The sequence below is a fragment of the Dromiciops gliroides genome, chromosome 4, assembly GCF_019393635.1.
Source record: "Dromiciops gliroides isolate mDroGli1 chromosome 4, mDroGli1.pri, whole genome shotgun sequence".
NCBI classification, from domain to species: domain Eukaryota; kingdom Metazoa; phylum Chordata; class Mammalia; order Microbiotheria; family Microbiotheriidae; genus Dromiciops; species Dromiciops gliroides.
Genome location: NC_057864.1, coordinates 106545085 through 106568175, shown reverse-complemented (window position 1 = coordinate 106568175; position 23091 = coordinate 106545085). Strand labels below are relative to the sequence as shown.

The window sequence follows — 23091 nt, the reverse complement described above, 5'->3', positions numbered from 1 at the left end:
GGTCCACCTTCACTAAAGGAGCTTTCCACAGGCAGATGGTCCACCCCCATCAGGCCTCTATAAAAGTACCTTCCAGTCTCCTGTTCGAGGAGATTTGGTACCTCTGAGCCATGTGCTTTATGCCAAATCTCCCCATGAAAAGTCCAAGGATTTCTTTCATGGTTTCCCTCCCCCCACCCTTCCCTTCCCTTGCTCCTAAATAAACTATCACCTTGTTCTAACTAAGTTTTGTGTGCAAGAGGGTGTGATTCTTTAAAGAGGAATTCCTAAGAACCCCAATCCCTAACACAACCCATACCCCATTTCCACCATTACAAAATAAAGGTTATCATGGTCAGTAAGCATCATAATCTTGAACACTTTCATAAGACGTGGGGACCCTTGATTCATATCAATGAGAACCTGGTCATAAATTATATTCTAGGATTTCCCAGAGAAAATTCTAGATAACGGCAAATGAATCCAAGAGAGATCTGGTTTTTAGAACTACTTCTGTGACTGATTTGTACTGTATAAGCCCGAATCTTGGTGTTGGGTCATGGTTTAAATACAAAAATTATTAAGGCACTTGAAGTCTCATATCAACTGGTGCAAAGCCAAGTGAGCCAAGTCAAGAGAAAAGTCCACATTAATGACTACATTACTGTCAATGTACACAAAAAGCAATTGAATTCAGAAACTTAGATTGTCATTGTGGCCTCATTTGGAAGTTTTTTGTTTTTAGCAAAGATATTGCAATGATTTGCCATTTCCTTTTCCAGCCCATTTTACAGTTGAGGAAACTGAGGCAAACAGGGTTAAGTGACTTGCCCAGGGTCATATAGCTAATAAGTGCCTCAGGCCAGTGAACTCAGGTCTTCCTGACTCCAGACCTAGTAATCTATCCACTAAGCCATGAATTGTTCCTGGAAAATGTGTTTTTTAAAAATTATTGTGGCTACTATACTTTATTTATTTATTTTTAAGTGAGGCAATTGGGGTTAAGTGACTTGCCCAAGGTCACACAGCTAGTAAGTGTTAAGTGTCTGAGGCCGGATTTGAACTCAGGTCCTCCTGACTCCAGGGCCGGTGCTCTATCTACTGCGCCACCTAGCTGCCCCAGCTACTATACTTTATAAATTAATTGCTATTTATATATTAATGGCTATTGTACCTGTTTTGACAGTAAGCATTTATTATTCATTAATATCATATATACCAGTGAAGTATTGACTGTGTGTCTCCCTAACTTCTCATAGTCTCAGGCCTTCATACCTACAGTCCTAAGAGGAAGAGTATGCACCAAGCAAGAGTGAGGCCAGAGAGAGGGAGAGAAGGCAAAAAGAGACTGACCCTAGTGTGGCCTAGGGTTTTATCCTCTTTAGATAGAGGCAGGTCACTACACATTCATCTAAGCCAATTGGTTATAGCATTATTCAGTTCCAATGATTGACAGGACTTGAGGGTGGTCTAGAGAGTATGCAAAAGGGCAAATTCCAGTGATTAGGTGTGGTTCTTCACCTAGAAATCTCCATTACTCCTGCTCCTTTGGGCTTGTCCCAGACAAGAGCTGAACTTTTTGGAGTGGGGGGGAGGGGAGGACCAACTGATCTCTGGATCCCCCAAGAAATTCATTGTTTTGTTTTGGGGGGTCAATGAGGGTTAAATGACTTACCCAGGGTCACACAGCTAGTAAGTGTCAAATGTCTGAGACCGGTTTTGAACTCAGGTCCTCTTGAATCCAGGTACAATGCTTTATCCACTGTGCTACCTAGCTGCCCCCAAAATTCATTGTTAATAATTTTTTTCTACCCCAAATAAAGGACAAGGCATACTTCCCTCCTCTAAGTAGAAAGGTAGAGGACTATAGCACACCATAAGATATAGTTATTTTGTCGGTTTGGGATTTTTCTTGGTTTGTTTTCTTTGTTAAAAAGAAGGGTTCACTGGGTGGGGAGTTGGGAAGTACATCAAGAAATGACTGTGATGTTAAAAAGAAAACTTTAGGAAGAAAAGAAAAAGAGCAGATCATAATAGACTAATGTCACTAGTTTTGTTGTCATTGCTCCACTCTAGACCCTCATGGTCTATCCTTTGGATTATTCTAGTGGCTTCCTAACCAGTTACCCTGCCTTTGCTGGGATTCCAAATTAGGGATAAGGGTAGGGACTGGACTTGTGATTTATGGGTGTGGAGAACTCCCTAGGTGAGGAAATTCTCTCTCCCAAAGCAGGTTTACTCCTTCTCTGCAAATTAGAGTTGCCTAGAGCACTGAGAGTTTAAGTGACTTGCCCAGGGTCACACAGCCAATATTTGTAAGACCTGAATCTGTCTTCCCAGTTCTGAAGCCAGCTCTCTATTTTCTAACCCAGCAGCTAGTAAATGCTGCCTCTCATACAAAATTAATCCTCCTATAGCACATGCCTAATCATAATATTCTACCTGCTCAAGAATTTCTAGTGGTCATTACCTACTGAATCAAATTCAAATTTCTTAATGTCTGGCATTCAAGACTTCCTCTAAACTATTTCCAACCTCCCTTTTGCCCCATTATTTCCCTAAGGTCTACTGTGAAGTCTCTAGGATTCTCCTCTCACTTGGTCCAGCTGGGATTTAATCCATAAACCACAGATTCCCTTTCCTGTGGAAGAGGATGCAGGGGGCAGTCACTGACTAAATAGAAGAGAATCAAAATGCTGGCCCCAACTTTGTTCCTTTTTCAACATTCCTTGCCCCTGCCTGGTACAGAGAGGTGAACACTAACTGATATCAGAGGACCTGAACTCAAATCTCACCTCTAATATTTACTACTTGTGTGACCTTCAGTGAATAATGCAATCTTCCTGGACCTCATCTGGAAAATGAAGGGGTTAGATAAGATGGCCTCCTGCAGTTCTAGACTTATGATTTAGGAGGGGTCTCCAGGGTTGTTCTGGGGGTCAAATGAGATAGCCAGTCAAACAATATTTATTAAGTGCCTACTATATGTCAGCATTGTGCCATTGCTAGGTATACAAAAAGAGGCAAAAGACAATCCCTGCCCTCAATGAGCTTACAATCTAATGGAAGAGATAATGTGCAAAGAAATAAATATACAAAACAAGCTATATGTGGGATAAATAGGAAATAATTAACAGAGGGAGGGCACTAGAATTAAGAATTAAGAGGGGGTTGGGAAGGCTTCCAGTAAAAGAAGGGGTTTTAGTTGGGATTTAAAGGAGGTCAATAGCCAGAGGTGAAGAGGGAGAACATTCCAGGCATGGGGGACAGCCAGAGAAAATGCCTGGAGCAGAGAAGAGTATCTTGTTCACCGAACAACCAGGTGACCAGTGTCACTGAATCAAACAGTCCATGTTGGGGAGTGTAAGAAGATTGCAAGGGTAGGATGGGGCTGAATTATGAAGGGCTTTGAATGTCAAACAAAGCTTTTTGTATTTAATCCTGAAGGCAATAGGGAGCCCCTGGAGTTTATTGAGTAGGAGAGGTGACATGGTTGGGTCTACACTTTAGGAACAGTAAAGGGCTTTGCAGACCTTTAAGTCATATATAAATGCTTATTATTATTACTATCATTTTTATTATCCTTTCATTGAACTGAAACCTGCCTCTCTACAACTTCTACCCATTGCTCCCGTTTTTGTGTTATGGAGCAAAGTAGAACAAGGCTAATCCCTTTTCCATGAATGCCCTTCACAAACTGGAAGATAGTTATACTGTTCCCCCTAAATCTTTTCTTTGGGCCAAATAGTTCCAGAGCTTCCAATCAATTCATATAAATATAGTCTGCAGCTCTCCCATCATACCTTTTCTGGATGGACTTTATCTTGTCAATATCCTCATTAAAATGAAATCTCCAGGGGCAGCTAGGTGGTGCAGTGGATAAAGCACCGCCCTTGGATTCATGAGTACCTGAGTTCAAATCCAGCCTCAGACACTTGACACTTACTAGCTATGTGACCTTGGGCAAGTCACTTAATCTCTATTGCCCCATAAAAAAAATAAATAAAAATGAAATCTCCAGAATTGAACACAATACTTCATATGTACAGTGATTAGGGAAGGATATGAGGATCACCCCCTCTTTATTTTGGGACATGGCACCTCTAGCAATACTGGCCAAGATACCAAGATAGTATTAGTTTTTGTGACTCCATTTCATACTGTTGGCTCATCCTGAAATTATAATCCATTAAAGTCTGTAATTTTTTCCACATAGATTGCTATGTAATGACACCCTCCTATTTTCTTCTGAATATTCAGTTAAAAAAACACAAAAGAAAACAAAACTCAAGAATATAACTTGGGTTTAAGTTTTCATTTGAAAACACCACAAAAGGACCCCCTAGCTCTATAGAAGAGCAAAGGGTTTCCACAAGGATATTTATAGAAGGGTGGTTTTTTTTGGTGACCAAGAATTGGAAACTGAGGAGTTGCCAATCACCTGGGTAATGGCTCAGGAAGTTGGTATATGAATGTGATAGAATACTATTGTGCTGTAAGGAGTGTTGAAGGGGATGGTTTCAGAAAAAAACTAGAAAGACCTGTATGAATTGATACAAAGTGAAACTAGCAGAACCAAGAGAACAACCTAAATAGTAAAAGCAATATTCTAAAGATGATCAACTTTGAAAGACTTAGTAACTCTGATCAACAAAACAACCAACTGTAATTCCAAAGGACTCATGATGAAACATGATATCAACCTCTAAATAGAGAACTGATAGACTCAGAGTGTAGAATATTTTTCTCATTCTTCTTGGAAAAAAATGTTTTGCATGACTTTATATTTGTAATGGGTTTTATTTTTCTTGCCTTCTCAATGGATGGGGCAGGTGGAAGGGAAGGAAGAGATTTTGGAACAAAAAAAAAAAAGGAATCAAAAGTTTCTGTGCTTTTTAAAAGGCTGATCTTTAATTTTTTGGTTTTTATGTGGCAATGAGGGTTAAATGACTTGCTCAAGGTCACACAGCTAGTAAGTGTCAAGTGTCTGAGGCTGGATTTGAACTCAGATCCTTCTGCATCCATGGCCAGTGCTTTATCCACTGTGCCACCTAGCTGCCCCTCATCTTTAATTTTTACAGTTACATGCAAAAATAATATTTAACATTCTTTTTTTTTTTTTTGCGGAGCAATGGGGGTTAAGTGACTTGCCCAGGGTCACACAGCTAGTAAGTGTCAAGTGTCTGAGGCCAGATTTGAACTCAGGTACTCCTGAATCCAGGGCCAGTGCTTTATCCACTGTGCCACCTAGCTGCCCCATCTTTAACATTCTTTTAAAAAAAGTTTTGAGTTCCAATCTCCCACCCAACCTTCCCTTCCCCCTCATTGAGAAAGCAAGCAATTTGATATAGGTTATACATGTGCAGTCATACAAAACATATTTACTTATTGGTCATGTTGTAAAAGAAAACACAGACATGCCCCAATTTAAAAAAATAAAGAAAAATAAAGAAAAAATTTAAAAGTATGCTTCAATATTAATTCAGACTCCATCAGTTCTTTCCCTGGAGGTGGATAGCACTTTTCAACATGAGTCCTTTCAGAATTGTCCTTGAATCATTGTACTGCTGAGAATAGCTAAGTTATTCACAACAGATCATCATACAATATTGCTGTTCCTATGTACAGTGTTCTTCTGGTTCTGCTTACTTCACTTTGCATCAGTTCATGTACATCTAGAAAGGTAATTCTGAAAGCATTCTGCTCATCATTTCTTATAGTACAATCATATACCACTACTTGTTCTGCCATTCCCCAATGGATAAGCATTTCCTCAATTTCCAATTCTTTGCCACCACAAAATAAGATACTACAAATATTTTTGTACATATATGTCCTTTTCCTTTTTCTATATCTTTGGGATACAGACCTAGTAATTATATTGTTGGTTCAAATGGTATGCACAGTTTTGTAGCCCTTTGGGGCTACAAATTGTTTTGAGAATGGCTGGATCAGTTCACAACTCCACCAATAGTGTATTAGTGTCCCAATTTTTCACAACCCCTCTCACATTTGTCATTTTCCTTTTCTGTCATATTAGCCAATCTGATAGATGTGAGGTGGCACCTTAGAGTTGTTTTCATTTGTATTTCTTCACTCAATAGTGATTTAGAACATTTTTCCATATGACTATAGATAGCTTTTGTTTCTTTTCTGAAAATTGCCTGTTCATGTCCTTTGACCATTTATCATTTGGGGAATGAAAGTCTCTATGCTTTAAAAAAGTAATAATTATGCTGACACCAAAAAAGTTCAGATAAATTATAAATGAATTTCAGAATAAAAAAGAAAGTGTATTCAAAAGCTTCTCTCATTTATTTCTGTGCTTATTACAGCTTTTATTTTTTCCAGCTGGAATTTCTTGATTTCCAGGGAGTATTTCAGTTCTTCTAGTGTCTTTCCACTTCCTTTTTGACACTGCATCAACCTCTGTACAGTTTCACAAATGTTGTTGCTTTCCTGAAATGCACACTTGGGAAAGAAGGTAACATTACAATGCTGGGAGAGTCCTAGGGGGTTCATTACTCAAATGGAGCAGCTAATCATTAGGATAACTAGGTAGGGCAGTGGATTGGGCACTGGGTCTGGAGTCAGGAAGACTCATCGTCATATTTCAAATTCAGCTTCAGACACTTACTAGCTGGGTGACCCCAGGCAAGTCACTTGACCCTGTTTGCCTCAGTTTCCTCATTTGTAAAATGAGCTAGAGAAGGAAATGGCAAACCACTCCAGTACTTGGACAAGAAAATTCTAAATGGGATCATGAAGAGTTGGACATGACTGAAAAATGACTGGACAACAACACAATCATTAGTAAATGGAAACTTCCTTGAATAGTGCCTCAGAAGTTCAGAAACTCTCAAGGGGATTTTTGCTATTGTCATGTAATAATAGAGTTGTAAGGGACCTTGGAGATCATCAGTCCATTCCTTTTATTTTAGATCAGGAAAATGAACCTCAAAGAGAAGGGAAGGTAATTTTTAAAAATCTGTAAGGGAAATTGCACTGGTCTTAAAAAAATTTTTTTAACCGCAAGTCTCCATTAAAATAAAATGCCTTTCATTTAGAATTCCTGCAGTGGATGTTTGTGGAAGTGTGGTATGGTAGAAAGAATGTAAAATTTGGGATCAGAAGACAGAGGTTTGAATCCTGCTACTTATTGCCAGTATGATCTAAGCAAAGCACTGGACTTCTCTGGAACATAGTTTGCTCATGTGTAAAATGACAGGGTTGGAGGAGATGACCTCTAAGTTCCCTTCCAGCTCTAAATTGATGATCTTATGATCCATCTATCTACTGTGTCATTTAGATTCCAAGCTTGAGGGGGATTTAGAAGTTGTTGTTAGGGACAACACTGCCTACATATATTTAAGATGGTGCAAATGTCCACAGAAATGCCAGGAAGGACAGAAACAACTCAGAAGCAAGAAACATTAGGCTCTTTCAGACCATTTGATAGATGGAAATTTCATAGAACCCATGGAAGTTGGGTTTTCATTTCAAATTTGGTCTCATGACTTTGCAATTAGGGATAGGAAAACCATGACACCTCAAGCCCTGGTCACCATAAGAACACCAGCCAGCATCTTGTTCTGCCTTGGTGGTGAGGATACTCATGAACAGGGACACCTAGAAACCCTGGGTTGCAGGGATTGCTCTTTGTACGAGCCTGTATATCTGCAAGCTCCACTATGCCCAAAGATGAGGTTGAGCTATTACTTACTGATTCCTTCTCAACTTTTACTGGGGCCTCTGTAGTGGCTTCCATGATCTTTTCACAAATCGGGGGCTCATCACTCCATTCCCCATCCATGCACTGCAGGTTCTTGGCCCCTTTTAACTGGTATCTGAACCAAAAATGAAATGACAGCCATGCTTAGTGACAGTGGAGGCCTCTGTATCCTGCAAGGTCTGTAGGAAATCCCCCTGTACCCCAATGCACACTTGGACACTACACAACCATAAATGTTTTGGGGAAGGTATAAGCATTTATATAACACCTATTATGTGCTAGGTACTGTCCTAGGCACTTTACATATATTTCTCATTTGATCTTCATGACAACACTGGGAGGTAGGTGTTATTATCCTCATTTTACAGTTAAGAAAACAGAGGTTAAGGACCTGCCCAGTTTTGCAATTTTGCTGTTACTGTTTTTAGATTGCTCTCCTGGTTCTGCTCATTTCAGTTTGCATCAGTTCATACAGGTCTTCTCAGGTTTTTCTGAAATCATTCCCTTCATCATTCCTTACAGCACAATAGTATTCTATCACATTTGTATACCATAACTTGCTCAGCCATTACCCAATTGATTGGTAACTCTTCAATTTCTAATTCTCGGCCACAAAAAAGAGATTCTATAAATATTCTTGTGCATATGGAAACCCTTTTTATCTTCCATAGAGCTAGGGGTTCTTTTTGTGGGCTTTTCAAATGGAAGTTTAAACCCAAGTCATGTACTTGGTGAAACTTGAACCCAGGTCTTCCCAACTCCAGGCCTAGTACCCTAGGTCTTGTACCACCTTGCTGTCTCTCATCTGCATTTTATTTAATGCATATTTAAGGCATTTAGAAGAGATCCTTAGTCTGAGGCACTGGAGTTATAGGGCTGAGAAACCCTCAGAAAGTTTATTCATTTTGCAGCTGAGTTAAGATAAATAGGCTTAACTCACTCGAGACACAATGGTCATCTCTCCTCTGGAAATAAAGTAAGATTTGGAAGTTTTTTTAGTCAAGAAATGGGAACTTATGAAATGGGACCCTTTGAAATGGGAAGAGAAAAAAATCTGTTTCTGTCTCCTCAGTGGAGCTGACCTAATGCAATCAGTCCACTATTAAAAGAACTGGCATTTATATGGCACCTGAAGGTTTAGAAAGTGCTTCATGCACACACACACACGCACCCCAGATTTGAGCCACACGACACTATGAACCTATTTATTTCCAGAGGAGAGATGACCATTGTGTCTCGAGTGAGTTAAGCCTATTTATCTTAACTCAGCTGCAAACTGAATAAACTTTCTGAGGGTTCTCAGCCCTATAACTCCAGTGCCTCAGACTAAGGGATCTCTTCTAAATGCCTTAAATATGCATTAAATAAAATGCAGATGAGAGACAGCAAGGTGGTACAAGACCTAGGGTACTAGGCCTGGAGTTGGGAAGACCTGGGTTCAAGTTTAGTCAAGAAACACACACACAAAAAAGATTTGGAACTCTTGCACTACAGTGTTATTATCCCCATTTTATAGATAAGGAAATTGAAATTCTATTCCCGTCTCTCTAGTCCCCCAGGTTCAATTCTTGGGCAAGATCCTGAACTCCTCATTCTCTCTCACCCCAGATATACAATCAATTGACACATCTTGCTGTTTCTCTACTCCAACAATTTCTCTCATTGAACATTACTCCTTCTCCTACACTCTGCAGTCCAGTCAAACTGGCCTTCTCTATGATCCTGGCACACAACACTCCATCACCCATCCTTTGCGCTGGCTATCTGCTATGCCTAGAATACACTCCCTCCTAGATCCTCTCTTCCTTCAACATGGTGTTCAGACAAGCAAGAAGCCTCTCCCCATTCCCACAATGGCTAGTGCCTCCCTGAATGATCTGATAGTTAACAGCTTTGTTGCTGTTCTTTTCATTAACTTTAGTGCTGTGTAAGTTTTATTTGTACTTTTCCTCCTCCATTGGAATGCAAGTTCTCTTATGCTGAAATGTAAGAGAAGGGCATATTTTATTCTTTGTATTTGTTCATCTTCTTTATCCCTAGTGACTAATTTGTTGTCTTTTGGTCATTCCAACTATGTCTGACTCATCACGATCCCATTTGGAGTTTTCTTAACAAAGATATTGGAATGGTTTTTCATCTCCTTCTCCAGCTCATTCTAGATGAGGAAATTGAGGCAAACAGGGTTCAGTGACTTGCCCAGGGTCAGGCAGCTAGTAAGCGTCTGAGGCCAGATTTAAACTCAGGTTTTCCTGACCCCAGGCCTGGCACTGTATCCTCTGCACCACCCAGCTGCCTGATAGTGCTTAATAATATACCTAAATGATAATAATAATAATAATACATAAACATTTATATAGTGCCTACTAGGTACCAGGTACTGTGGCTAAGCACTTTACAATGATCAGTTCTCTTATTTGATTCTCACAATAATTCTGTATTAGGGCTCTCTATCCTCATTTTATAGAGGAAGAAACTAAGGTTAAAAGATTTGCCCAGGGGGCAGCTAGGTGGTGCAGTGGATAAAGCACCAGCCCTGGATTCAGGAGGACCTGAGTTCAAATCCAGCCTCAGATACTTGACAGTTACTAGCTGTGTGACCCTGGCAAGTCACTTAACCCTCATTGCCCAGCAAAAAGAAAAAAAAATTGCCCAGGGTCAAACAGCTAGTAAGTGTCTGCATCCAGATTTGAATTCAGATCTTCCTGATTGCAGGCACAGCACTTTATCCACTGCGCCATCTAGTTATCTTTTGAGAGATGGTAGTTTTTCCCTTCTTAGAGGTCTTCAGGCAGAGTCTGGCTGACCATAGTCAGTTATGCTAGTGTTTTTGCATATGAGTAACAGAACTAACTGATCTCTGAAATCCCTTACAATCCTCAAAATCATGTTTGTTGGGTGTATAGTAGGTAATTAATAAATACTTGATGATTGATTGATGAAGTGGCTTGTCCACTTGTCATAGGGCTAGTAAATGATGGAGGAAGGATTTGGAGCCAGGTTTCCCTTGATTCCAAGCCCATTATTTCTCCCCAGTATTCTCGATGCCAATAAGGCCACATGGACACTAAGAAGACATGTCATAGACAAGGGAGAAATCGTGCCCAGGTTATTGGTGCACGGTTATAGCAGTAAATCTGAAATATGAGCCCAATGAAGATCACAAACCTCTCCCTAAGCTTGTCTGTGTTCTTTGATTATATATTATTTCTTTATTCTTCCCTTGTTCTTAGTAAAACACTTTATGTTTAACATAGTTGGGGTAGCTAGGTGGCACAGTGGATAAAGCACCGGCCCTGGATTCAGGGAGACCTGAGTTCAAATCCAATCTCAGACACATGACACTTGCTAGCTGTGTGACCCAGGGCAAGTCATTTAACCCTCATTGCCCTGCAAAAAAATAGTTTATTTAACATAGTTTTATCATTTTGAAATGGTTAAGAAAGAGAAAAAGTCATAGGTGGAACAAGTAGGTATCCAACATATTGAAGCAAATGAACCTAGTAGTCTGTGTTTGATAAATTCAAAGATCCAAACTACTGGTGTAAGAACTTCCTATTAGGCAAAAACTGATGGAAAACCTAGAAAGTGGTCTAGCAGAAACTAGGTATAGAACTTTATCTCATACAATATATTCATATATGATCTAAACGGATACCAGACTAGACATACAGGGTAATATCATAAACTAATTAGAAAGACATTACTGGGGGGCAGTTAGGTTGGCACAGTGGATAGAGCACCAGCCTTGGAGTCAGGCAGACCTGAGTCCAAATCCAGCCTCAGACACTTGACACTTACTAGCTGTGTGACCCTGGGCAAGTCACTTAACCCCAATTGCCTCACCAAAAAAAAAAAGAAAGAAAGAAAGAAAGAAAAGAAAGTGTAACGATTGGAATGACGCCACCTGCTGGAGACTTACTGTAGAAGAGTTCCACCCATGAAGTGAAGGTCTTTGAGGGCAAGACCAGGAGTCTTTTCTTGGGAAAAGGAAGTGACGCGGGCGAGTGGGAGGAGGAAGGAAGAGACTGGCGCTCAGTCTCGCTCTCTTTCCTTTGGACTCTGGTGGAGAGCGGAGCTAGAAATGTGCTCTCCCTTTAATAGATAGGAATCTAGGCTTTTCTCTCTCTCTTTACCAAATTCTTGTTTTCCTTAATAAATGCTTAAAAGCCTAACTCTTGCTAAAGCTTATAATTTATTGGCGACCACTCATTAGATATTTTAGACAGACTAGCTAGAATTTTAGCCCTTAACAAAAGACATTACATTTCAGATCCATGGATAGGGGAAAAGTTCATGGTCTAGCAAGGGTTACAGAAAATTACATAAGGTAAAATATAGAATTTTGATTTCATAAAAAAAATTAAAGCTTTTGCACAAACTAAAAATGCAGTTAAAATTAGAAAGGAAGCAGGTAAAAATTTTTGGCAAAAGAATCGTTTCAGTGAGTTTCATTTATAGGGGTTTCCTTTCCAACATTTATAAGGAACGGATTCAAATTTATAACAATAAGAGCTATTTCCCAACTGAAAAATGTACAAAGGACTTGAATAGTCAGTTCTCAAAAAAAGAAATCAAAGCTTTCAATAGTCGTATTTTAAATGATCCAAATCACTTTTAATCACAGAAATGGGAATGAAAGTAACTCTAAGATTCTATACCATGTCTGTCCAGTTGGCAAGGTTGACAAAAAGGGAAAATGACAAATATTGGAGTGGGTATGGGGAAATAGGTAACATTGATCCATTCTTGGTAAAGCTATGAATTGACCTGACCATTCTAGAAAACAATTTGGAACAATACCTTCAAAAGTACTACACTAAACATATATACCCATTGATCCAGTGATACTGCTACTTGGCCTCTATCCCAAATACATTAGAGAAAAATGGAAAGGATCCACATGTATAAAGATATTTATATCAATTATTTTTGTAGTGACAAAGGAAGGAACAATGCCCATCAAATGGGGAATTGTGAAACAAATCATGTCAATAAAATGGGATGCTATTTTGCCATAAGAAATTATGAAAAAGTCTCAGAGAAACCTCAGAAGACTTGTCTAGAATGATGCATAGTGAAGTGAGCAAAACAAAGGAAATGATTTATACAATAGCAACAACACTACAAAATAAACTGCTGATCAATAACATGACCATCCATGATTCCAGAGGACTCATGATAAAGTATGTTCACTACCTCCTATCGTAGAAGTGATGGGCTCAGGGAGCAGATTGAGACATGGTTTAGAAATGGTTGGTGTGGGGCAGCTAGGTAGCACAGTGAATAAAAGCACCCAGCCCTGGATTCAGAAGGACCTGAGTTAAAATCTGGCCTCAGATGCTTAACACTTACTAGCTGTGTGCCCTGGGCAAGTCACTTAACCCTCATTGCCCCACCAAAAAAAAAAAAAAAAGAAATGGTTGGTGCAAGAAATTTTTGTTTGACAATATTTGTTACCAGGGTTTGGGGTTTTCACTTTTTTAATGGTGGGGGGGATGGTGGAAGGAAAAGAAAATTGAACTTGTTAATTAAGGAAATAAAATTTAATTAAAACAAGTAAAAGAGTTTGTCTTAGTGGAATATAGAGGGGATTAGATGTCTTCCATGTCTTTTTTAATTTAATTTAATTTTTTGTGGGGCAATGAGGGTTAAGTGACTTGCTCAGGGTCACACAGCTAGTAAGTGTCAAGTGTCTGAGGCCAGATTTTAACTCAAGTCCTTCTGAATCCAGGGCCAGTGCTTTATCCACTGTGCCACCTAGCTACCCCCTTCTTCTATGCCTTAATTGGAACAGATAATCAGATTTCTGTTCCACTAAGTATGGAGAGATCTAGATAGTGATTCTACTGGAACAGATCAGTTCCAGAGCCAAGAAAGAGCAGGGAGAATTGAGGTAGAGAAAGTAAGAGTCCAAAGGGATAAAGTTGAGCCCAGGTATGGACTTTATGTTTCTCCTTGGGCCATTTCTTCACAAGCTCCAGGTGAATGAATCTTGACAGGATGCAGATAAATAATGCCTGGGGGCCTGATGTTCCTATAACCTGAGAGATCCAGCATGGAATAGGAGAAAGCAAATCTCTTTAGGAGTCAAGAGAAGACCTGGATAGCAGTCCTGGCTCTTACACTTAAGGGCCATGTGACTGACCATGTGAAAGTCACAGAACCTCTCTGGGGCTCAGTTTCCTTATTTATAAAATAGAGATAATTGTATTCACATTACCCAACCCAAAATATTTTTATGAAGACGGATCTCTATGAAACAAACAAACAAGCAAACCACAAACTCTTAAGGTGCTATAGAAATGCAAGTTTATTAATACTATTATCAGCCATAATGGGCTAGGAGCCTGATGTCTGACTTACCCATCATCACAGTAGAAAGTAATGTTTGACTCTGAATTGAAGTTTTTTCCTTTAAAGTGGCCGTGCCCTGGCTTTGGGGAGGTTTGCATTGTCCTTAAAAAAGAAGAAGAGCATGCCAGAGTGAACATTACAGCAAGCTACAAAAGCCAATCCTAGGCACTGGGGCTACCTGGCCTCATCACCTTTTGCTTTCCTAAATCTTCATATGTGTACAAAAGGTGTTCTTTGTTGTTTCCCCTTTAATCCAAGTCTCAATTTTTCATGAATCAGAACTACTTCCCAAAAACTCATTGGGTAAATTTGGAACTATATCTAACCTGGCTAGTGCCAGCAAAAGAGAAGCAGAAACCCAATACAGAGGCAATTAATAGTTATTCATTCATTAGTGTATTCCTTTACCGAACATTTATTGAGCACATATACTTCAGAAGTAATGACTTGGGACTGGAGATTATGATAGATGTAATCCTTTGAAAGAGGAAGTTGCAGTAAGAATGTGGGGTGAGAGATGCCTTAAAATAGGGGTAGGAATCAAGAGACCCTTGGTTACAGTTATGCCACTTATTAGCTATGTGATCTTGAGAAATATTGAGCCTCAGTTTCCTCATCTGTACAAGTGAAAGTGGTGAGTCCAGGGAGAGGGTGAACTAGATGATGTCCAAGACTATTTCAAGAGTTTTCAAACTTGTGATTCCATGTGCTGGTCAGGATTGCAGGTTCACTATTGATTGGTAGTGGGGCTGGATTGGCTAAAAAGATTGTGATTCAGAAACATATAGAAATGCTGGTTCACAGATTTTGATTTTTGGATGATACTTCAGGGACATCCAGTCCATCCCATACACGAAAGAAATCCCAACTGTAGCATACCCAGCAAGGGGTCATCCACTTTTGCTTAAAGGAGGATGGAACCTATCTCTTCTATCATTCTCATTTTGGGATATTTCTGTTCCATAGAAAATGATTAATACAGAAAAGCATATGAACAGATGCTGAGATGTAAAGAAAGGGGAAGCAGGAAAACCATCTACACAATGAATACAACCATGAAAATGGAAACAAGTTAACACTATGTAATTATGATAACCAAATTCAGTCTCAATGAAGAAATGAAAAAATACCATCTGCCTCCCCTCTTTGCTTCTTTACAGAGGTGAAAGACAATGGGTGTCTAACATTGCATACTTTGTCATATTTGTCATAATTTTTTAAAATTCTTTTTTGGTGGATCCAACAGGGGCTGGTCCTCTGAATAGTTGAAATGAAGGGATATATTTGGAAGTGAAGATGATATAACAACCAAACATACAATAAGTTTTTAAAAGCTTAGAAATTCAGCTAAATGAAGTAAGTAGTATGCTATATGCATTACCAAATAAAGGAAAAGTTAAGGAATTACTGGAAAACGTCAGGGGTCTCTAACTTAATTAGGGGTTCAGGTCATTTCAAGGAAATTTATTTTGACTGACATGAAACCGAGGGGGAGGAAACTGGGACCCAGACAAAAAGGCTCTCACTTCTCTAAGGATCTATAGAGTTGAGCAAAAGAACTCTACTTTGGTATGGGATTAAGTAAAGGGTTGAATTAGTAAGAAAAAGACCTGAAATGTTTAGGTTAGAGTCAGATTCTGCTGCTAACCTAAGTAGGAATGGAGAATTTAGAGTCTGAAAGAGGTGGAGTAATTCTTTGGGGTGGGTGCAAGTTAATTGGACTGTGTACACTGAACATTAATACTGTTTGTGCCTGAAGATGCTCTTACACTGTAATAAAAAATAATTTGTTTCAAACTTCTTGGGTATCTATTGTATGTAGTAAGTATGAAGCATATGTGGGAAAGGGACAGACAACCCCATAGAAAAGACAAACTATCAATCCAAAGAGTGTAGTCTTTGCAGGAGAAATTGTCATTTTCTTGGCCCCTATGATGGGACAGTAGGAAATTATCCAAGAGAAGGAGTGATGGACACTCAGCCAAGAGAGCCTGTTTGGAAACTTCTTATCACATAGCACCCACCCTCTGATTACTCTGAGACTGATGCCTGCTTAGCTCCTTAGACAATTATAGTTCACCTTCCCAGATATAAGGTAGAAGAGGTGTCATGGCACATGGTCAGGTATCCAGTCCTTAGCAAATGCCCAGATAGATTCCACCAACCTAATAGCAATGTTGTTATGACTCAATGTTGTCTCCCTTGAACTTACTTGTTACACAAATGGGAAGGGAAGGTGTCCAGGTGTGGTTCATCTGGCATTGACTCCAATTACTGCCCTTCAGGATATAGTCAGTGTTACATTTAAAGGTGACCACTTCTTCCTCAGAAACAGGCTCCAGCTTTGAGGAATTCAGTTGACCATTAACCAACACAGGTTTAGGACAGTGACCCACTAAAAGAGGAAATAGACAGGGACTCTGAAATTGTTATACCAAGGGAGGGAGAAGAGACTAAGGTCAAGGTATCTAGCATCTTTGGGGGAAAGATAGAAAGCAATGAACAAGAGCAAGAGTGCTTAGAGTCAAAAAGCAAGCAGCAGAGAAATAGAAGGAAGGAAAATCTTGCTTAGCAAAAATAAGACAGAAAAGGACCTGCTAGTCGTAGTGGACCACATGATGAATATCAATCAGTAATTATAGCTATAATTAAAAGAAACTGAACAAAATATTTTCCAGTATTCTAACACTGACCAGAGCAGAACTGATAGCAACATGAATACTTAGCAACATCAATATAGCAGTTCATAAAGCTAAAAAAGCTTCTTCACAATAACCTCATGAAATAGTGCAAATATGTACCCATTATTACAGATGAGGAAATAACAGTAACTAATAGCTAACATTATATAGCACCTAGTATGTGTCAGACACTATGCTAAATGCTTTTCAATTATTATCCCATTGGATCCTCACAACAACCCTGGAAAGTAGGTGCTATTATGACTCCCATTTTACCAGTGAGGAAACTGGCAAATAGAGGTTAAGTGATTTGTCAGCTTTACACAGCTAGTAAGTGTAAACTGAGCTTCAGAAAGGTTCAGTGACCTATTCTCTTGTATATCTAGAATTAAATGCTCCATAGATAGACACCTCAAACTCAACATGTTCAAAACAGAATTTGTTATCTGACTCTCTATGTTTCGCCACCATGCCTTAGCTACCTTCTACCTCTGGTACTTCCTCTGCTCTTCCAGCACTTTTCTCTCCCAATGGTGACTTCCTCTCTGGGCTTCCATTTTGGGGAAGGGCTCAGGCCAACCATCCTTCATTCCCTTCCCAGCTCTGCTATAGACTCTCTAGACCAAGACATAGTACCCCTGCATAGATAATTTCCTGTCCCCCTATTTTTCTGCTCCCTTTTGAGTTTTATTTTTCTGTATTAGACTGTAAGCTCCTTGAGGGTAGGTATTTTTTTTGCCTGTATTTGTATGACTAGTGTTTAGCATTGTACCTGACACATAGTAAATATTTAATAAATATTGGTTGCGCTTCCTTTCCAACCAGGTCCCAGGCAAGATGGCTCCCGCAAAGAAAGGTGGAGAGAAAAAGAAGGGACGCTCTGCCATCAATGAGGTGGTGACCAGAGAATACACCATCAACATTCACAAGCGGATTCATGGAGTAGGCTTCAAAAAAGCAAGCTCCTCGTGCTCTCAAGGAAATCTGAAAATTTGCCATGAAAGAAATGGGAACTCCAGATGTACACATTGACACCAGACTCAACAAAGCTGTTTGGGCCAAAGGAATAAGGAATGTATCCAAGTGCATTTGTCCAGGAAATGCAATGAGGATGAAGATTCACCAAACAAACTGTATGCCTTGGTTACTTATGTGCCTGTCACCACTTCAAAAGCTTACAGACAGTCAATGTGGATGAAAACTAAATTGAACTTGCATTTAAATAAAATTGTAAAATGTCAAAAAAATTAAAAAAATAAATATTGGTTGTCTTAATATGGTATGTTTTTTCATAATTATACATGTATAACCCATATCTGATTGTTTGCCACCTCTTGGAGGGGGAGGGGAGGGAGGGAAGAAGAAATTGGAACCCAAAACTATAAATAAAAATGTCAATTACATATATATATTTGTTTCCTTAACCCCAAAACTTTTCCCCTTCTGTCTTTCCCTATTACTGATGAAGCACTACCATACTCAGTCACTAACGACCAAACACTCAGTGTCATGCTTGCTCTTTGCTATGCTCACTCCATATATCTTGCCCATTGTCAAATCTTATTGTCTCTACCTTCACCAACATCTCTGTCTATAGCCCAAACCCTTGTTCATACCTTCATCACCTTGTGTGTTCATTACCTACAGTGACCTGCCTCAAGTCTTTCCCTACTCCAATCCATCCTTCACTCTTCAGTCAAAAAGATTTTCCCAATGTGTAGGTCATAGCATCCCTTCTCAGTGAGCTCTAGCAGCTCCCCTTTGCCATCAGAATAAAATATGAAGTCCTCCTTTTTGCATTAAAAAACCTTCATAACCTGGGTGCTTTGGGTTTTTCTGGTTTTTAAATGCTTTACTCCCTCCGCTGATTTTACGCTAGTGTCACTGTCCTCCGTGTAGTTCCTAGAACACAACACTGTCTCCCATTGGCTCCCAGGGGCCTTCATTGGCTGTCTGCCATGCCTAGACTACTCCACCCCTTCATCTTGATCTTGTATTCCTTCTGGACTGCTCAAAGTCCACCTTCTGAAGGAGGGTTTTCCTAGGACCCTTTCTCTGCTAATGCCTTCTGCTTTTAGATTACCTTTCATCTGAGATAGATAGATACATAGAGAGATAGAGAGATGGATAGATGGATGTCTAGTTATTTACATGTGGTGCTTACCATTAGGATGTAGGCTCCTTGATGGAGGTGAAAGGGATTAGATTTTTGTCTGTCTTTCTTTGTGTGTCTGGCATTTGTATGCCCCTTGAAAACACAGTAAGTACTTAATAAGTTCTTGTTGATCCATCTAGTAGCATGTCATAGCTCAGACTCAAACCCAGGGCTTGTGACTCCATGTTCAATGATTTTTCTGCTCTGTCATTCATTCTGTTATTTTTGTTATCTGTGTAAGCATAGAATCAATATGGTGTAATAGGAAGAGCTTGGAATCAGGAAGACATGAATTCAAGTTCTGTCTTTGATGCTTACTAGCTATGAAAGCCTAGACAAATCTCTTAACCTCATTGGGCTTCAGGCAATTCCCTAAAATGTATTTCCTAAGTCACTGAGAATGTTATCTACATTGAGTCTTCATTGGTGAAAAGAGCTCCTAAGCTGATGAAAATCACAGGTCCTTGAGTATAGAAAAACTGAAAAGGGTGCCAATAAGAATAACAAATGACTACTAGGTCTAAACAAGGTCACAGGAGGAAAGGTTAAGGAGACTTCAAAGACCTCTTCCAGATTTCAATCTATGATCTTATGTTCTTATGAAGTTGGTATGTTTGAGACTAGCTTATTAGTTTGGGATCCACCATCCTTTCAGTCATCCAAGTTCAAAATCCTTAGAAACATCTACAAATCTTCACTCTCTCCAGCCCTGTCCCACAACTGATATCCATTCAGCTGGCAAGTTTGGCTATTCTGCCTCTATAATATCTCTAACATCTGTCCCTTTATTTCTACTCATATGAGCAACAACCTCCATCAACCAGATCTTCATCACTCCTCACCTGAACTTTTGCAGCAACCTCCTCATTAATCCTCCTGCCCCAAATCTCCTTCCCCCCACCCCAATCCATCCTCTACACAGTGACCAGAAAGATATTCCTAAAGTGAGGTCTGAACATGTCATCTCCTGGTTCAAAGATACCCAGAAGCTCCTCCATGGTCTTTAGGATCAAATACATGGGGAAAAGGAAGACTCGCCAATGAACAGCCAGTTTTTAGTGCATGTAAAATATGTTCTGCCTGCTATCAACCCATATAGAGATTTGGTGAGCCTGCTTCCAGAAATCTGTGAGGATGTGTAATGAAAATGCCTGTTCCCTACTTAAGAGCATGCACAAGCACAATTTGCCATAAAAGTTCTTTGTTTGGCACTTAAAGCCCTTCATAATCTGCCTCTAACTTATCTTTATAAGCTAATTATATGACTCCCCTTCATATTAGTTATATTCGAGCCAAATGGGCCCACCTTGATGTTTCTTACATACAACATTCCATTTCATCTCCATACCTTGACCCAGATGTTCCCCCATACCTGGAGTGCACTCCTTCCTCATTCCCACTTTTTAGACCCTCTAATTCACATCAGAACTCAATTTAAGGAATCTCCCTACATGAGGTCATTCTTGATCCCTCCCCCAAATAGTCCTCCCCTACCCAAATTACTATGATTTGACTAGTATATATTTGTATTACTTTACCTGTGAACACTGTATATGTCTCCCTCCCTACCCCCCACCCCTTGCCAGTGGAATGTAATCTCCCTGAGAACAGGGGCTCTTTGTGTGTGTATGGTGGCGGTACTTTGTCTCCTTAAGGTCCAACATAATTGTCACTACATAGTATGTGCTTAATTAAATGGTTGATAAAGGGAAAAGGCAAAGAGTAATTGTTTATTATCTCTACAATGAACCCCCTCCCTCCAAAAAGGAATGGGCTTAAATTAGAAAAACACATTCCATTCAATGTAATGAAGAATTTATAATCAAAATTTATACTTAATTTGATTCACTGACTAGCTATTGACTATCTGCTTTGTGTCTAATTAATGAATTTTCACCTCTAGAAATCTTTAAAAAGAGACATATACATATGAAATATAAATATAACATTTTCTTGTATAGTTTGGGTACAGTTTGTCTAAGAGTTGTACTCGATGATTTCTTAAGGTCTCTTCTAGCTAGAGTAATTTTCTCTGTTAGCGTTTCCATATAAGTCTGAGTATGGAGACAGGAGAAGCAAACTCACAGAGACAGATGGGTTTTGGGGAGTCCCATTCCAAGAGGTTTTATTGCAGAAAAGCTCTTTCTTCCCTACCAGATGGTAGCCCCTTATACAGTTGTAGGTCACCAGCAACCTTCCTTCTATAGCTGTTGCTACAAGAATGCTATAGTTGACTGGAGGAGGATCAAGACAATGATCTGTGGGAGAGAAAGGGAAAAGACATCACTCAAGATTCACTCTCTCCTGACTCAGGAAGAAGTGACACCCTCACCGGGTTTTTACACTCTGGTGCATCCAGCTTCCCACTTGACAGAGGTTTTGGATGCTGGTTCAAATCTTCATCCGTTCAATCTGTTTCACCCCCAACCCCTAGCCCTCCTTTCTATAATGGGTCTCCAAATCCAGGGCAATCTTCTACTTTCATGTGTATCAAAAGAGCATCAAGTTTTCACTGAACTCAGCTTCAAGGTCCTCCCAGCCTAATTGAAATCAGTTAGTCATCAGGATCTTGCAGTGTAGCATTTTAATCCCACTCCCTCTCTTCCCTCCCCAACCCCATCTCAGGGAATGAGGATAAATGATCTGGAATTGCCTCTTCAGATAGAGCTTTATAATAGTTACCACATGCCTACAAGAACAGAGGTTCTACGTGCTGTGATGTTGCAAGGCAAGAAGCCCTTGGGAAGGTCCTTCGATACCCAAGTCTGGTTTAACATATTCCATCAGCACAGGTTGAGAAGAAATACACTTACCTACTGAGGCAGGGAGAACCCATGCTGCCAGCATCCAGGGCATAAGCCAAAGCTTCATCTGGTCGTTTCAGGATTGGGATCCTGGCCAAGGCACTTACTTGCAATAGATGCAGATGGTCTATTCCTATATGGGACCAGACCAGATCTCTGTTTTCCTGTGAGTTTACTAGAGGAGAAATCTAAAGATCACTTATTCCAAGAAAATGTCCTGCTAAGAAGAAAATGAGCAAATACCAGATACAAGACCTGAAGCGAAAGGTAGCCTTGCAAAAATATGAAGGAATAGAAAAGCAGCCAAGTTCACTGAAGAAAACAAAACAAAACAAAACAAAACCTAGTTTGTGGAAATACCTGGTTTCTGGGAACACTGAACCAATGACTGACCATCACCTTTGTACCCTGGGCTTAGACTCATTTCATAGACCTAGTCCTTGGGCTAGCTATTGACCTCTGTCAATATTTGCCAATAGCTGTGTTCTACCCCTATCTGATGAAAGGTCAGGAATAAAGAAGCTGAAGTTGGCATGAGAGGGGCGAAAAGGGGAAGGGTGGAGAAGCAAAGTGTGTGCTATCTCTGTCTCTTTCCTGGGTGGTACCCTATGGGTATTGCCTCCTGGTCTTCCCCCAATTATCACCACAACTTTCTGGAAAGGCTGGATTCTACTGAAAAGAAGATATTCTTTAGCAAGGAGAGTGACCCAAATTTGGTGGAAATCTGCAACCTTCCAGCAAAGGGTCATATCTCTGCATCCTGTTGATTCTTATTCATTTTATTCCAAAAGAGGAAGCAGGGAAGTTTAAAAGAATGAGAGTTCCAAAATCCTACAATGAACTATTGTCCTGATTTTCCAAGACTGAGCGTAGATGGATTCTTCGGAAGAAACTATTCTATAGTCCAGTTACAGACAACAAAACCTCAATGGGAGGTGAGTGGAGAGAACAGCTCTAGGCTAGAACTGAAAACATGTGAATGTTCTGGATAGAAAAGGAAACTCTGCCTTAGCCTCAGGAACAGGAAGCCTGAGTGTTTTAGAAAGAGTTCTCAGTTTCTGGCAACACAACAGGGCAGTTAAGGGTTTTGCAAGGAAGTAGAAGTGGAATGAAAACTTTAAATTAAACAACCTCACATCAATAAGCATTTATTTATTCATTTTCTATTATGTGCAAGGCCCTGAGCTATAAGATGGGGACACGTGGGCAAAGACCAAATAAGTCCCTGCTCTCATAGAATTTAAATTCTGGGGAGTGGCGACACATGTGCAAAAGTTAATAAAGGGAAGGTAATTCAAATAATTTTAGAGGAAGAGAGTGCTATTAACTGGGAGAAAAAAGAAAGGCCTGAGGGGCAGCTCAGTGGTACAATGGATAAAGCACTGG

At 39.8% G+C, this 23091-nt stretch overlaps 1 protein-coding gene across 1 annotated transcript; it reads right to left on the bottom strand.

The window, feature by feature from the left end:
* Positions 1–6271: 6271 nt before the first annotated feature.
* On the bottom strand, positions 6272–22095 carry C4BPB (complement component 4 binding protein beta). The gene is given in 8 exon segments (XM_044000112.1): positions 6272–6450; positions 7703–7826; positions 14075–14150; positions 14153–14167; positions 16278–16460; positions 20987–21022; positions 21025–21159; positions 21715–22095. Coding segments are annotated over 8 exon segments (801 nt in total). The 5' UTR covers positions 21773–22095; the 3' UTR covers positions 6272–6276.
* Between the last annotated feature and the right edge of the window lie 996 nt (positions 22096–23091).